Here is a 16,270-nt window from a genome sequence, read left to right as displayed (position 1 = left end):
GAACTTCAGCTGATTGATCACATGAATCATTAATGTGCTGAACACTGATTCCACTTTTCAGTTTCTCTTCCAGGCTGAAGCGCTCTGCATTCACATATGTTCACATTATGTGATTTGTCATAACCATCTTGGGGCAACAGCCAATATTTTGGGGCCAAGACTCCATTCTCTGTAAACTGTTAACAGCCCTGCTAGTTTCTTTTTTGAAACACAGAACACAAGCAGCGACACTTTTTGTAAATGTTTTAGGTCCAGACGACATTTTGGCTAATCTCAATAAACAGCTATCTGCCTCCTGCTCATATGTGATCAGTCAAACTAGAAACAGAAACCAGAAGGCCTCCAGCCCCGAAATCAAATTCCACGAGAGAGGATACTGAATTAAAAACCTAAAATACTAATAACAAAAACTTCAATTAGACTTTGTTGTGTTTTCTAAATTGTGTTTCTCAGGAGGTTATTCCCATGATGCTGCAGACAAATCCACGATGATGACATCAATCCTGCTCATAATTATATGTCGGGGAATAAAAACATTTCCACACAGGCCTGTGGGTTTTCAGCAGCTGGTGGATCAAATATTGATGAGACTCATTAAGCCTCTGTTTACTGCATCATTTAGATTCATGTTAACTTTTAGCATCATAAGAAAAACACTTTATTAGCTTCTGTTTTATTTCCTCCGCCGAGGAGGTTACAGTTTTTTACCTTGTGTGTTTGATTTTCAGCAGGATTAGTCAAAAACTACCCAACAGATTTCCACTAAAGCTTGGTGGAGGGATGCAACACGGGCAAAAAGATAACTTATTACACTTCGTTGATGATCTGGACGAAGCTGCAGGAATTTATTATTTAATAATCTTTTTTTTTGTGTGGTGCAGCTTGACTGTTGTGTGGTTAAAGAATAAATCTCTTCCTTTTTTCTGTAAAGTATATTTCTGTGAGGTGAATAAATCACCAGACATTTGATAACAAAGATCAGCTGCGTCAGGAAAAATAATCAGCTGGCAGAGCAAAACAAAAGAACAACGCTCGACATCAAACTTGAGCAGAGAAACTGAATTAAATCAAGTTTAATTGCAAGGTTCTCAATCCTTTTCTCTACTGTGCTGCAGAACCGAAGATCACCTGCCAACTGTTCCCCTGTTTGTTCCAGCGAGGGGGTTTCAGCCGCTTGTTAAGAAGCACACTTTGTTTCCCGGTAACCTTTCTCAAGCATCCACTCGTCGGCTGTTACCTGAGGAACGGCGAGGAGACAGCGGAATAAATTAGAGGCAAGGCGAGACTGTGTGGGCAGCGGGCGAGAGACATTCAGGCGACTCAGCCTAGTTAGAGAGAGAGGAGGGCAGTTAGAGTGAGTTGTGATCTTGTAAATTGTGTGTGTGTGTGTTTGTGTGTTTCTAATTTGTTCCATTGATCACACACACACCCACACTCATTAGAAGGGAAATCAATGTGGGAGGAGGACAGAGAGCAATTAGTGAGGTCTTGATGACTCAGGTTGTGTTGTCGCTTGTGTGCATTTTCTCCCTTTTCCTCATTTATTTACAACTAATTCCAATTCTGCTACTTTCCCTTAAAAGCCTAGTTTAGCCACCGGGGCCTGTTTTACAATTTCTGGCTAATTAGAGCTCGGTGCAGGTTCGCTGGAGGTTTTCAGAGAAATTCCCCCCAAAAAATCAATGTTCTGAGCTACCAGCTGCTGGGAAAGAGTGCAGGTAAAACTACCAAAACCAGTGTTAGTTAGAAACTTCAAGTTTGTTTTGTTCTGTCAGCTTTTCCCATGTAGTGTTTGGATGGGCCTGGGCTCCAACTTATGTCAGCTCTAGTCGCCTTGTGGTCGTTCCCAGAGCCTGATTGCTAACTTAAGGCTATCCTGCTCCTATCTCATGACCCTTTGGTTACCAGCGTAGAACACAACACAGATAATCAATCACAAGTGCTGCAATGATACATACCATTGATACCATTTATACCAGCGTGTGACGTGTGCATGAGTTTTCCTTTGATTTGCCTTTTCAGGCTTGTTAGTAAGGTTTGGGATTAAAAATGACACAGAGCCAAAACGCTGGTTTAAATGAAACTTAATAAAATGGATTTAGTCTTTTACATCCACAAAAAATATATATAACACACCAGAGGAAGGGAACACTGAAAAAGCATGTCTCCTTTAAATTATATGATCTAATTTTATAATTGTCTTCTACTAGTATTAAGTAATTGTATAGCTTGTTAATCAAACCTATTATTTTTTAACTCAATCATTTTTACTTCTTTTGTTTTGTCTACTTGCAGACAAAGCCACCAGTGCATGTTTGTATTCCAGGCAAGAACAAACGTGTGTAGAGCTGAAACATAGAAATGATATCCGACTGGCATGAATCTGCTCTTGTGTCCCAGATGTAAACTTCTGGAAACTGCAGGTAAGTTGTGAGTTCACACAGAAAAACATGATTAAATAGATTTCTCAAAGTCAATGCTGCTGTTTTGAAACTGCAGCTTAATTATTCAATTGACTGTTACCCTGCAAATGAAAGTACAATGCTGCCGTCTAGTGGTATAAATGTCACATTACTGCTTTTCGACGTTTATGCATATTGCAGAAAAAATTAATGATTTATACAAGTGCCAAGTTTTTTATTTATTTAAGATATCTGTCTTACTTTTAACATTTAATTTAATATATTATAAAAACAACCTCATACAGATCCACCTGCTCTATGGTCATTGTTAAGATTTTATTTCCTGTTACTATGATGACTTCCTGTAAATAGTTGTTTTAATTAAAGCGTATTAAATTATCTTGATGATCTCAAATTATTTAAACCTTCAGGACTGGTTTGTTTCAGCCAAACCTTAATCATGCTGATTGTGGTGAACTGAAAAGGAAAGAAACAAACCAGCACCAAGACATTTAAGGTAAGTTTGAAATTCTTAAAAAATTACACTTTTTAAATTAAATGTCCTCAACAAAAATTGGCTAACTCCAAACTGAAGCTACATTGATAAAATAAAGCTGTGACCAGAATGATTAAAAAAAAAAAAAAAATCTTTAAGGAATGAAACAGGACAATAAAAACAAATTTTCAAAAGAATAAATAAAATATATAATTACATTTTGTCCAAAGTTGCAAAAAATATATGTAAATACATTTTGTCGCAATGTAAAGCTGACAAAAAGACTTTCTTATATTTTGAATATTATTTCGAGAATGTGACATAAAGTGTGTCTTATCTCAGGTTGTAGTTTCCTTAGTGGGACACGTTGTTGTCATGTTTGACCAGTAGGTGTCAGGCTTTCCCCAGCTCAGGATGCTCAGTGCGCAGAGGAAACACTGCAGACATCATGGATGGATACTTTTCAAAATAAGATCCTGCTCCATACCATCGGTTTGTGTCTGACCTGAAACGGACGAGGCTTTTATTTGTGAGGCACGTGTTTTTTTGCCGGAACCCACATTTGGCACGTTCATGCGTAACTTGATGCATCTTTACATGACAACGTTTAGAGGCTGGTCCACGCGTCACACGCTGGTCACACACTGTCACTTGAGTGTGTGTGTATTTTACTGCATGAGCTGCTACGCACTTGGACACATCCAGAGACATGATGTGACATTCAGCCGCGCGTAATTTACGCATTTGGAGAGCGGTGCGCACTGTAAACGCGCCGTTGTGTCTCGGTGATCTGGCTGTTTTGTTGGACGCCTGATGCTGTTGGGGTGAGTCCAGGGATGCTGCGGCTTGTCTGGCTGCCGGAGTGCCGCCGCGCAACGTGGGGCTGCGCCCTCCTCAGCTGCTGAACGGCGGAGGCGCGCGGATCGTTTTGCTGCGAACATGATTTGACTCATCATCAGGGGAATCACCCGCCATGCATCACTCAGGGGACATCTGAGCGTCTCCTGCGGTGGTATCGCTCGCTGCTGGGGCTGTGGGGGTGCATGTTCTTCCTCTCTCCCAGCCTGCAAGATGGGGAACAGTTTCTCCAATTTGGCTGCCTTCCAGTCCCTGCACATAGTCATGCTCGGGCTGGACTCCGCAGGTAAAACCACTGTGCTGTACCGGCTGAAATTCAACGAGTTCGTCAACACGGTGCCCACCATCGGCTTCAACACGGAGAGGATCCGGCTGGGGGGCGCGGGGGCCTCCAGGGGCATCAGCTGCCACTTCTGGGACGTCGGGGGCCAGGAGAAGCTGCGGCCCCTGTGGAAGCCCTACAGCCGCTGCACGGACGGCATCGTGTACGTGGTGGACTCCGTAGACGCCGAGAGGCTGGAGGAGGCCCGGACTGAGCTGCACAAGATCACCCGGTTCTCGGAGAACCAGGGGACCCCGCTGCTGGTCATCGCCAACAAGCAGGACCTGCCCCGGGCGCTGGATGTCGGGGAGATCGAGAGGCAGCTGGCCCTGGCCGAGCTGAGCCCCTCCACCCCGTACCACGTCCAGCCGGCCTGCGCCATCATAGGAGAGGGTCTGGATGAGGGCATGGACAAACTGTATGAGATGATAGTGAAGAGGAGGAAGTCACTGAAGCAGAAGAAGAAGAGGCAGTGATGGCACGTTGGATGATTGATAGAGGGGGGATCTAATTAATCCTTACTATTGAAATATTATAGGATGGATTCTAGTCATATTTTTAAAGTGATAGAATACGTAGCAGATAAAAAAACACCTTGAAGCATAAATATCATTATTATGACTTGCAGAAACAGTTCAAGTCTCCATGTATGATGGAAAACATAAATATATAGTGATGCCACATGAGCAGTATGAACTCATCCACATGCTCAGAGGGACACAGCTTAGACCAGACTGATTTCTTTTTATTTGATTTGCAGTAAACAAGTAGATTTTATGAATCTCAAAATAATCCGAACAAGTCCATGGAAAGATATTGATGTGTGCCTTGATTGATGACTGTTTGAAACTTCCTTAGAGGGAGACAGTGTCTCTATAAGCTGTGGTAAGTCCCTGATGTAGGGGTATTAATATGATTGCTTCATTCTAGGGGTGCCTACATTAGAGCAGAGATGTGTTATAAAGAGTGTGGCACTACTGGCTGGGCTCCCTGTTGCTGCTGGTGTGAGCCGTGCACAGATGTGCGACTGTTGTAAATGCGATTAGGGACGCACTGATGCACAGGCTGGTGTTCAGAGCTGTGGGGTGGTGTCACGCCAAAGACGACTCCCCTGGGACGACACACAAACTGCTCCATCTCTTCCCTCCAGTGTTTATCCCCCCCCCCTGCCCCTTTGAGGTGAAAATATAAACCCAGAAATGAACGAATAAGACTCTTGCCATGATCTCTTTGCAGAAGCAAGCTGTTTTCAAAATAATTAGCACAATGGCAGTGTTTTAATCGTACCCCATGACCCGTTACTTTTCATTCTGACTCATTTTCCGAGTGTGTGTCTTATTCCAGAGAAGCCCTCTTTGATTGCCCCTCCCCTTGAGGTCCTCAGCTCTGTGAACAGCTGATTCTGTCTTTACGCAACGCAGCAGATGTCAGACTATATTGACCATTTTATCACTGCTTCCTCTGCTTCTTCTTCTCATGGTTCTGCTCCTGATTTACAACCAGACTGTTCAGCTCAGTGGTAATGCTGCGGTTCTTCCATTAAAAATAAGCCAGTGGGGTATATTCGCTGCAGAAAGTCCTACAAATAATCTCCAACGGCACCAATTTGATGCCAAGTTCTTGCACATAAACCCTTTTTATGGCCAGAACACAGATAAAGACATATCAAACTTTTGTTACTGACAGAACAAGAGAATCCTGGACTTCTGTCCACAGTTGCTCCTGGTGCTTTTCAAGAGTTCAGAGCACAAGAGCAGCTCTTCAGATATTATGTGGGACACTTAACAAACTACTTCAACAATGAAACAGTTGGAAAATAATCAAGTAATAATTTCAACCCTATTTCTTCTATATGCACTTTTTTAATCTTAATAATTTAGTGTTTGATTTAAGCCTCCAAATCAACATTTGACATTTTGCAAAAGTGTCTGACACACACACATACACGTATTCCTCTGACTACATAACAATATACTGTTCTCGACATCAAGGAAGAAAATTTGTCAGTTACAACCCTTCTTTCCAGTTTGAAGAGTAACCCTTAATCTACTGTGGAAAATATTTCAGATGCAGCCGCGAATAAATTCAGATTAACTGGTAGAAAAGGTCAGAATTCCCAGTGTTAGAAAAAAAGACATTTTTCATTTTGTGAATCAGCTGTTTGTCAGAGTTGTTGGGAAAGTGTTGTGAGTGCATCCCACACTGTGTCGACCTGCTGGCAGTGACAGGACGGAGACGAGGGGGAAAGTGTCTCCCTGTAATGACGACGTAGTGAAACAAACCAACAGGCTGGAACCTGTTCAGCTGCTTATAAACAATTCTTTTTCTCTTATTGGATGAAACTTTATCATAAACTTTTCCTCCAGTTAAATGATAAAAAAACGAAACTATAGTGTATGTGTGTGAGGATTTTAAGTGTATCCCCAGACCACAGCAGTGTAAGCATCAAGCTCTGCCTATTTTCAGTAGGTATCTAAGACAGAACTGACAGCTTGCAGAATAGTTGGTATGAAATCGACATGAGCAGGTTGTGTCTTAAGGATTGTTGAATGTCTCAAATGGACTCAAAACAAAACAGAAAACAGGACAAATGTTATCTCTGCACCTTTATGTCCACAAATAATACAACTATTAACTCTAAACCATCCACTGCAGCATGTTGCTCGATTTTCAAACAGATGATTTGTGTATCGCTGAAATTCTGACGTCCAACTCATAACTGCCACAGTCACGAATGTTATGGGGTTTTTTTGCAGTCAATATATCACGTTTCCGGCATAAATGCGACGTGGGCGTGTCATCCATCTCCGATGATCAGTCGAGCTGTGATCAGATATTGCATGACAGCCACAATTTCAGACAGTGTAAATTATACAGTGTAGTGTTTCAGCCGAGATACAGCAAGACCAAACAATGTATGACAAGCCAAAATGGGAAAAAAAGTATTTTTGGGATTAAACTCTTTGTTATTGAGCTTGTTTGTTGTGTGGTTTGTGTTTGATTTCCAAAGGTTTAATCAGGGTGGGAAATGATCACAGTATAAATCATCTATCTTCACTTATTTGCTGACTTAAGATAGCTTTCCTTTCAAATAAAAAGCAATATATTAACATTTTTGTTCACCATTTTAGTATACCTTTATTTACCAGACCTTTGACCACTGAGATCTAATCAGTTTTTCTTTAAGTCCAATTAACGACTGGTCATAATTTGTAGAAATTTCCTAAAGGCAGACTTGAGATATGTTCATCATGTTTGTGAGGCCACTGTGACCTTGACCTTTAACCTTCGACAACCCAATCTACACAATTCATCTTTGCATCCAAGTGAACATTTGTCCCAAATTTGAAGAAATTCCATCAAGGTGTTCTTGAAATATCGTGCTCACAAGAATGGGACGGCAATAAAGACAACCTGAAAACATTATGCCTCTGACCAGTGGGTGTCGCTGTCTTGAAGGCAATATAACAATAAAGGTTAAATTACTTTTTTTTACAAAAGGCTCTTAGAGTTCCTCCCAAATTGTTATTGACGACAGACGTATTTCATAAAACTAAATTGAACTTATTGTATTCACTTCCTCCATTATCGCTCCGATGGTCAGATGTAAAGGTCCAGTTTGTCTCTCATGAATATATTTAAAGAATCACACGAGGAAAAGATACGGTAGTCACTGTTGTGTTTTATCGAGACCAAAGTACATGTTGTCCTCCTGGATGTTTACTCACTTTTTCCTTGTGCCAAATTTACCTTTGTGCCATCGCTGTCGTATTATTATGGTTTGTATAACAACATAGAATCACAAGAGGAGAGTCGCTGTCATGTCAAAGTGTAATCACTGATTCTCTTCTTGCTCCACTGGGACAGATTAGTGTAATTGGACTCTTCACACAATGTGCTCCTGAAAATAAGACGCTTTTTTTTTTAATCTCTCCTCTGAGATTTAATGGTCTGGAAGAAAAAGAATATGCTTGTGTTTTGATTTATGTGAATGATCTAACTAAGCCGGAGCAGGGAGTTGGTTTACAGACTGAAGGGTCACTGGTTCAAGTCTCGGACGTCACTGTATCCGGGAATAAATATTTTAACTTTTGATTGGATCTGACATATGACCCTCGGTGACTGTACCAGTAACAATAATATTTTGACAGAACCTTTCATAAAAAAATGCTCAAGGTGCTGTACATCCAATATAGATCATATATAAAATAAAAGCTATAGGAAATTAATTGCTCATCACAAATATATTTTTAACAGTTCCTGATGTCCAGTGTGTTTTTTCTTCATCGTATGTTGTTTGAAGTTGAAGCAGAGATACGGAAACGTCCCAGTAACTTGACTAAATATGTCCATTTCTCAGAACATTGTTGGAAACGTTTTAGAAAATGTAAACACGCAAGTCAACAAAAATATAGCTCTAGTCCTTTTTAGACATTTTAAGGAATTATATTTTTAACGTATTTTTAAGTGTTTCTTTCAATCCAGAGCCTTGTTTCTGTGTCTTTCATCCATATATGTAAATATAAATATACCCAGACTCAGTCGATTAGGCTTCTTCTTTTCAAACCGCTGACAGAGCGTAGCTGTTTCAGATGTTTCCTTTGTTTCCTCTCCTTCCTCCTTCCACTTCTATGTTTCTGTGGGTGGCTGCGAATGGGATTTTACATTTGATCTGTGCGTTTCTCCTGCATGATAATCTCTCACACGTCCGCCCTCGCCATTCCAAGATGAGTGTTGCATTTCTGCTGAGCATACAGAAGCTTTGAATGCAGACGTTAACGCGCTCAAAACATCGAGTGGCGTTTGAAGAGGCTCTGCAGGAGCGTAGCGTCTTTATTTTAACATTTTCAAGCTTAATGTCAGATGCAGAATTTAGTTGATGGCAGAATATCAGATGGTGCTGAAGTGTTTTCTTCTCATTTTTTCAGTTTGAAAAGTGAATATATTTAGGTTTTAAAGTAAATATAAAGGCTATTTTTCAGTAAGCCTCTTGTGTGAGGTCTGTAGCCTCTGATACAGTGAAATATATATATATATTTAATAGCAGCCATTTAAGAATTCGCTGTTTAATAAATATCTTTTCAAAATCTCAACACACAAATCGTCTCTTAGAGCTCAAATCCAATTTTCTACATGAACTGTAACAGATCAGATTTTTTTAAAAGGACAAAGTCAGACCAAAAACACTTTAATAGTGAATCAGGTCACAGATCCAGAGTCAGTACTCTCCTGTACATTGTGTTGCAGACAAGTCTGTTATTGCATCAGACCTGTTTATTGTTAAGGTCAGCTTGTGTTGAGTAAATAGAGGATTTAAGATTTAAGAGCAGTCTGACTGAAGAAAAGCTGTTGCGACGATAAAGACGCCCTCGCTATTTCTCTCCTCTTTGGCATTACGAGTGTTCATCTCAGTTTTTCTAGTCTATTATCTGAGACGTAAGATTTAGGTCTTGCTAAAACCGGGTGTTGGTCTTGCTACTCTCCAGCCTCTGTCATGTTTATTTTAGAGTTTAGTTGTTGCTCTGAGTTTGTAAAAGACAGAAAACTGCTCCGGGTCTGGATTTTGAATTAGTAGTACACTGTGTAACAAACAGCAAAAGACAGTTCACAAGGACATCTCATGTTAGACCCGGTATAATAATGCAGAGTAAAAGCAAGTTGAATATTGCAACTGCCCTAAAAACACTTAAGATAAAACATTAAAAAGGAGCTGGACGGTTCCTCCTCCTCTTCCGCCTCGGGTATTTTGCAGAATGGGGTTAGGTTGATTGACCTCATACACATGAACAAGGCAGAGTGAGTTTCTCTGCTCAGACGCATTTACATCAACACAAATCTCCGGAGCGTTCAGGTGAGGGGTGGTGCACCATGCAGAGGAGGGACATAATGAATTAATTCTGCTGCAGAGACGTGTTTTTATCTTCCCTGCTCTCAGACATCTGCATTCACACACACAGCCCCTCCAGATGTTCTCCAGAGTTCAGTGCATGTCTGAAAGCAGCTTATGCGTGATCTCCTGTGATGGCCTCTCGCCCAATGTAAGCTGACATTGGCTCCAGCTCTCCCTAAGACCCTCAAATGATAAGTGCTATAGATAATTGAAGGATGTAAATTTGAGCCACAGAGATTTCAGTTTTCAGGAATGAAAGTTCCAGTTTCTTTTCTTCGTTGTCTCATTGACATGTTCCACAATTTGGCACAAAATTCCAACAGACAAAAACAGGGCACACACTTAAAAAATACATTGCACTGCTTCATTTCTGGACACGTGTTAAACTGAGATAGTGTCTGACTTCCAACGCTTTAAAATGACCTTTATTGAGGTCATCGTCCTACTTATTGAACTGGTTTAAGTTCCAGGTTTTAGTCATTTTAAACTCCGATGTCTTTATCTCTACAGAAAGTCAGATACGTAGGTTTTTGTCTCTAAACTCTGGTCTAAACTCTTATGATTTACAGATGTACACTGTTCTCACATCCCAACATGAGACCTAAGATCAGCATCACTGCAGAAGTATTGGTTGTAAACACTGAGAGAATGTCCTCCATTCATCTCGCTGACTTTTGAAATCCTCTCTGAATGCACCATCATTTCTATTCTTTGGTTTAAAATGGATCAATAACTCTTTGGAAATGAACTCGTCCCATTAAAATGCAAATATGTGCTGCTGTTCCAGTTGCTTCTGAATCCTCCCTCCCACTGCGAGCCAGTTCAGGCAGAGGCTAATCCGGCTGCGTTTCCCCCTGCCAGACGTGTGTCGGGGTGAAACCAGAGTCACGGCTGACGTCACAGGCCTCTTTGAAACGTGGCTCATTATCATTTTAATTACAGGCTGGGAGTCTGGGAGAGAGGAACTAAATGAGAGTCATCAACACGTTATTTTGTGTCAAATTAAGGGTTTAAACGTGGAATATGGAACTTAAACTGGTCCTGCAGGGCATGAACAGGAAACACTGTCAAAATGCATCAAGGGCCAAACAAAGAGCCAAACAGAACATGATAAAACTTGTTTGTAGTGACATAAGAAAGATTTTAAGATTCTGAAGCTTACATTTTTATTCTTGTTTTTAAAACAAGGTCCATTTAGTGGCTGCTCTGGAGCTTTCATGTTTTTATTATAGAATTGAATGCTCATAAATGACAAAATACATTATTATCATTTAAAAGATATATTATAGAATATTATTCATGGAATTTTTGAAAAAAACTTGGAGAAATTTCCGTTTTTTGTGTTAAGTGTCAAACCGAACCTTTCATCTTTTTTATCTGCAGGTATCAAGATATCAACCAAGCCTCGGCAAAACATATACAAGAAAATAAGAAACCTTAAAATAAAATAAATGAGAAAAAATTATAAATAAACTTTTAAGAGACATCGGAAGCCAAAGGTCTGTATGACACAGGGAAAAGGGAAAACTGAGGAGTAGATGTAAATGCAGAGCGACATGAGACAGATTTATAACTTTAATGGCAGCTGTTTGGTCGAGCGTGTCATTAACATGTTAAATTACACAGCTCACCTCTGTAATCCAGAGGGCGGGTCTCCGTCTCTGCCAGCACCCTCCTGGGAGATACCAAAATAAACTGTAACACGCTGAAACCCTTATATGTCTCCCACCGTTTTCAAGTTATTGTCGTAAACTGTTTTTGTGTTTAATGAAGTGAAGTCTAAAATTTCAGTTCCTTTCCAGATACATTTCCAACTGAAATGTTTAATCCAACTTTTTTAGAGCAATGCAGCTTCTTGCTCTTTGTTCTCTTGATGTTTTGACTCCAAATGGAAAGAAAAGGAGACTCCAAACACTCTAATGTGTTCATTTCCATTTTAATCGTTAAATAATGACAATAATCACATGCCCTCTCACTTTCTCCGTCTGTATTCTCAGAGACATTTTACATTTTACTTGGGTGCTGGCAGGAAAAGTTCCAGAAAATGAGCAACTGACTGTCTGAAAGCAGCTTTTGTAATATTTACTGAACAACAGCGCTCTCTGCAGCCACACATGGTGACCAATGCTGTGGGTCTATGTGTCCGAGCAACGCAACTGATTACCCATGATCCCCTGCTTCCTGGACCAGAAGAGCTGCCGCTGTAACAAATCCACCAAACTCTGTTTAGAATTCATATTGTAAACGTTTCCTCAGTGAATATTGGAGATCTACGTGTTTTTAGATGATACAGTTCTTGCTGGACCTGATTCTGACAATTAAACCCATTCACACACCAAAGTTACATAGAACGAGAACAAACGCTCAGAGTGAGGAGTGGAAATGAAAGAGGAAACCTTCTCTCCATTCCAAGTCAGTGAACCATCAAACTGATTGTAAATGAACTGGTTTAAGGTAAAAACGTGTATAGTGTTGCTTTAAGTGGAGCAGAAAAGTAACTTCACAGGACTGTTGACGTAATTCCTCAAACATCACAAACTTAGATCATCAACGAGGTCGAATCCACAACTTTTTCCGATCACTCAGGACATTTTTTCCTCCTATCAACCTCATGGTCTGAAGGTTTAATTTCCAAATAAGTCAACAAAAGTGATAGTTCCCTCACTTGGCTCATGTAAGCTGTACTTATGGAGGGAAATTATCTGCCACTGCCCGTCCAGTGTGGCTGAAAACTGGCAGAGCTGCTCAGCCGTACGTGCTTTGGTTATAGCGTCTCCAAAGAAAAGTGTCTCTTGTGACACCTCGCAGAAAAAATCATAGTTCACCAAATAAAGTTTAACTTGAAGTTTAGATAATTAGTTTTTAATACTTCTAAATCAAAAAGAAAAGGTTTGCTGGGTTTAAAAGAGATTAACCAGGAGACAGAACATTGATCAACAAGAGGAATCACATCATCAATAAAGAAGAGGAGGAGGGAGAAGCATCTCGATTTAAGATTTATTTGTTTTCAGTAGATGACAGGAGATAGTTGACGACTCGGCCCAGAATAACTTCACGTCACAGCAATGGAAAAACAAAGTCCCTCATGTTCTGCACAGCGGGTCTGGGCCTGTTCAGATAAGATTGCACAAATATACAGCAGTGCACGTGACCCACCGAACATGGTACTTAAATCAGTGTTGAATCCTTCAGTTCATCTAAGAAAACGTTTTATGGATCTCAGCAAACAATAATAATACATTTTATGTAAGTAGCACATTTCAAGCTGATTTTCCCAGTGAAAAGAAAAGAGGAAAGACATTAGGTAGCAAGACAAATGAAAAATAAAATGTGGCTACAAAGAATATATACTCTGTTTAAGTTAAACTTTTTAAAACATATTAAACCGTGACCATGATTTACAAGCTTCAGGTAGATTTTTATTCGTAATGATGGTAATAAGACAACTTCCATGATCCCACGCTGGTTCAGGATGTCATCAAACAAGGTCTTTTTTATTATTGTTTTGATTAAGAGACCCCCTGTGGCCGAAATTACATCTTGTACCTTTAATTGCTCAGATTCAGAGCTCATCGGGAATCATCACGATGTGTGGCTGCAGAGGGCGCTATTGCTCAGTAAAACTTATATACCATAGTTACATTGTTCATTAAAAATCATAATATTCATCAATTTGTCATTTAAATCCCACATCACTATGAAACTGAACTGGAAATGTGAGAATGTAACTTGACATATGTATTAGGGCCAAAACAGCACTTTGCACATTTTCACTGCACAAACCTGCAGGACAAGAGTTTCCTGGAAACTGTTTGAACGTCAGGAGCCTGAGGTGTGTGTTTGTGTGTGTTATGAGGCTGGGGCTCTTTTGACCTGCGTCTTAAGCTGTAAATCTAAACCAAATCTGTCTGTGCACAGAGCAGGAATGTGCTCGACTGTAACCATGTATGTTAGAATGAGGAAAACACCCAACACTGCCCCAAAAGTGATTTAATTAGAAACTGGAAGCAGAAGCCAAACTGTAATATAAGATATGCTTTCTTTGTCTTCCAGGGGTTTTCTTTATCCTCAGGAATGAAACCTGGTGTAATAAGTGAAAGAAACTCAATCCTCTGAGAAAAGGTGGAGTTGTTTTATGTTTAACCTGTATTGGAAGCTGAGTAAATAAACTCAGAGCTGATCAAACAGGGACAGGGATGACTGAGTGCTTCCAACACTCTTTCCCACACTCTGTTGTATGTGCTGTGCTGTCAGGTTCAATATCAGCACTGTGCGGTGGCCCTGATGTGCAAATCACAAAGTCAAAGACAAATAAGAAGACACAACAACAAATAAGACACAACCACAGCAGATTACAAATAACTACAACTATGCATAACATTAAAAATATACATACAGTACAGATAACTTTACTAAACCTACTGAGGACCTGATAATGTTTAAGGTAAAAAGACATTTAAAAAAGAAGAAGAAAACAAAAAGGAGGAAAAAGCTATTTTCGTCCCATTTTACTTCTCTCAGATTTATTTTTTCCTGAACTGACATTTCTTAAATTGTCTTTGCCTCTAGCGCCCTCTTACGGCACAAGTCTCCACCTGCACTATCTGACTAAACAAATGTGTTTGTTTCCATTTTTCTCTTTTTCATTTCATCGGTTCTTCACTGACAAACAAGCATCATCACAACATCTCAGTGCGACACACTCTCAGTTCAAAGACTGATCGGGACTCAGAGGGAAAAATAAATCAATAAGCCAGTGAATGATTTATCTTTAACCATGATGCCCTTCTCCTTTATGGAGCAGAGGTCGGATTAATTATTAAAACATTGTAAAACTGCTGCAAAGTGGAGCAGATGTAGATATTTCTTATATTATACATTTTTGGACTTTTCTTTGAACTGTCACAGAACACATATAAAACATATAAAGAAAACAACAGTTCATACAATTCAGATGAAACACACCAGTGAAAACATCATGAGGGTTCCTTTATATTCAAGTGATCCCCTTTAACCCCCCCCCCCCTGCACGCTCTGCAGTGTTTACCATGTTTCAGTGTTTTATTTTGAAAGTGTGCACAGTCGGAAGTGTGATGGCGGGATTCACGGAGCTCTCCGCGGGTGTTGCAGTCACAGAAACCACAGCTGAGATCCAACATGTCTGAGAGACACGGAGACTCTCTGCGCTTCTTCATCAACGGGAAAAAGGTTCGTTCGGTGTGCGCACGGTAAATGCAGCAGGTGCTGTCGTCGTATTCGGGTTCAGTAGTTTCCCTCTGAGTTGGTTTTCGCTTCAGGAGCGTTGTCAGGCTGAGAATCAGGTTTTCAATTCTGACTTTATTTAACAAGTTTTAACTCAGTTCTGCAAGAAGTGACATTCACTGTGCTTAAAAACTTGTCAACAGTCAGTTTGTATAACAAACTTAAAAGTACTTTTACTCCAGTACCAATAAGTAATGAATCGGGCTTAGTAGAATATGAACTTTAAATGTTTTACTCAGCTACATTTCAGAGAGAACTGTGTGTTTTTAAAGAGCTCTTGAAATTACAAAAGCTGAAATGATTTTCCTCAAAAAACATCTAGGAAAGGTTGTTAAATAAGTTATTTCCACTGAAAAATATAGACTTTGAATGGTTCCAGATTTTTTTACAGAGCAAAAAATTAATTTACCAAGAAATAAGCAGATTGATCCATCATAAAAATAGTCAATAGATGAGTCCGACATATAAAAGTAAGTATAAAGGTTATACAAAAGTAAAGCAGTATTTCCAGGTTTAACAAATACATTAACAACTAGTAATAAGCTAATAGAAAGTGTTTAATTAAAACTACAGCGGCAAATCTATAATACTTTGTTTTATGTAATACTGTGTATTTTATGTGGTGAAACTTTTTCCACCCTTGCAATGTAATGAAATTTAGAATCGTCCTGTGTCAGTACATGTGTCCCAGAAACATCCAGGTGATCATAGATGCTGCAGCACAAAATCTAGAACGAGAAAAATGAATCATACATCTCCTGTGTTAGCTTTTCTTGTTAGCTCTCTGGAGAATAAATAATCCTGCTCATTACGTACAAAGTCCTTGATGATCAAACTCCTGTATCCTTCTGCTTTCTGTCCAAACAGGTAACAGAGAACCATGCCGACCCGGAGATTATGCTTTTATCCTTCCTCAGAGAGAAACGTATCCTTCCCACCTTTAAATCTTTAAATCCACCAGCACAAATAAAGTTGTATACATTAGTTGTATGATTCTGTTTCATAAATCACATGACCTGTTGCTGTTTCACTGCCTGTCT

The 16,270-nt window shown here is 39.8% G+C and overlaps 2 protein-coding genes across 7 annotated transcripts in view; both read left to right on the top strand.

Moving 5' to 3' along the window:
* The first annotated feature begins 2,385 nt into the window (after positions 1-2,385).
* The window catches only part of aox6 (aldehyde oxidase 6), a 25,819-nt gene continuing 11,934 nt past the window's right edge, over positions 2,386-16,270 (top strand). For 5 of the 6 annotated variants that reach the window (XM_069521370.1, XM_069521369.1, XM_069521368.1 and 2 more), the window contains exons 1-4: positions 2,386-2,423; positions 2,834-2,919; positions 15,042-15,176; positions 16,098-16,155. In XM_069521370.1, coding sequence (XP_069377471.1) covers positions 15,126-15,176; positions 16,098-16,155 — 109 coding nt within the window. In that variant the 5' untranslated portion in view covers positions 2,386-2,423; positions 2,834-2,919; positions 15,042-15,125. Of the gene's footprint in view, positions 2,424-2,833; positions 2,920-15,041; positions 15,197-16,097; positions 16,156-16,270 lie in introns of those variants that run through there. The other variant, XM_069521371.1, reaches the window with a different exon arrangement.
* On the top strand, positions 2,913-7,051 carry arl4ca (ADP-ribosylation factor-like 4Ca). Its single transcript, XM_020102240.2, has one exon. It carries the CDS (start codon positions 3,970-3,972, stop codon positions 4,552-4,554), a length of 585 nt encoding a protein of 194 aa, XP_019957799.1. The 5' UTR covers positions 2,913-3,969; the 3' UTR covers positions 4,555-7,051.

Source organism: Paralichthys olivaceus, chromosome 24, assembly GCF_024713975.1.
Source record: "Paralichthys olivaceus isolate ysfri-2021 chromosome 24, ASM2471397v2, whole genome shotgun sequence".
NCBI classification, from domain to species: domain Eukaryota; kingdom Metazoa; phylum Chordata; class Actinopteri; order Pleuronectiformes; family Paralichthyidae; genus Paralichthys; species Paralichthys olivaceus.
This window is presented reverse-complemented; position numbering and strand designations above follow the sequence as displayed.

Bases quoted from the DNA above. Each gene is read 5' to 3' on its own strand.
- arl4ca (XM_020102240.2), top strand. From the start codon at position 3,970: ATGGGGAACAGTTTCTCCAATTTGGCTGCCTTCCAGTCCCTGCACATA.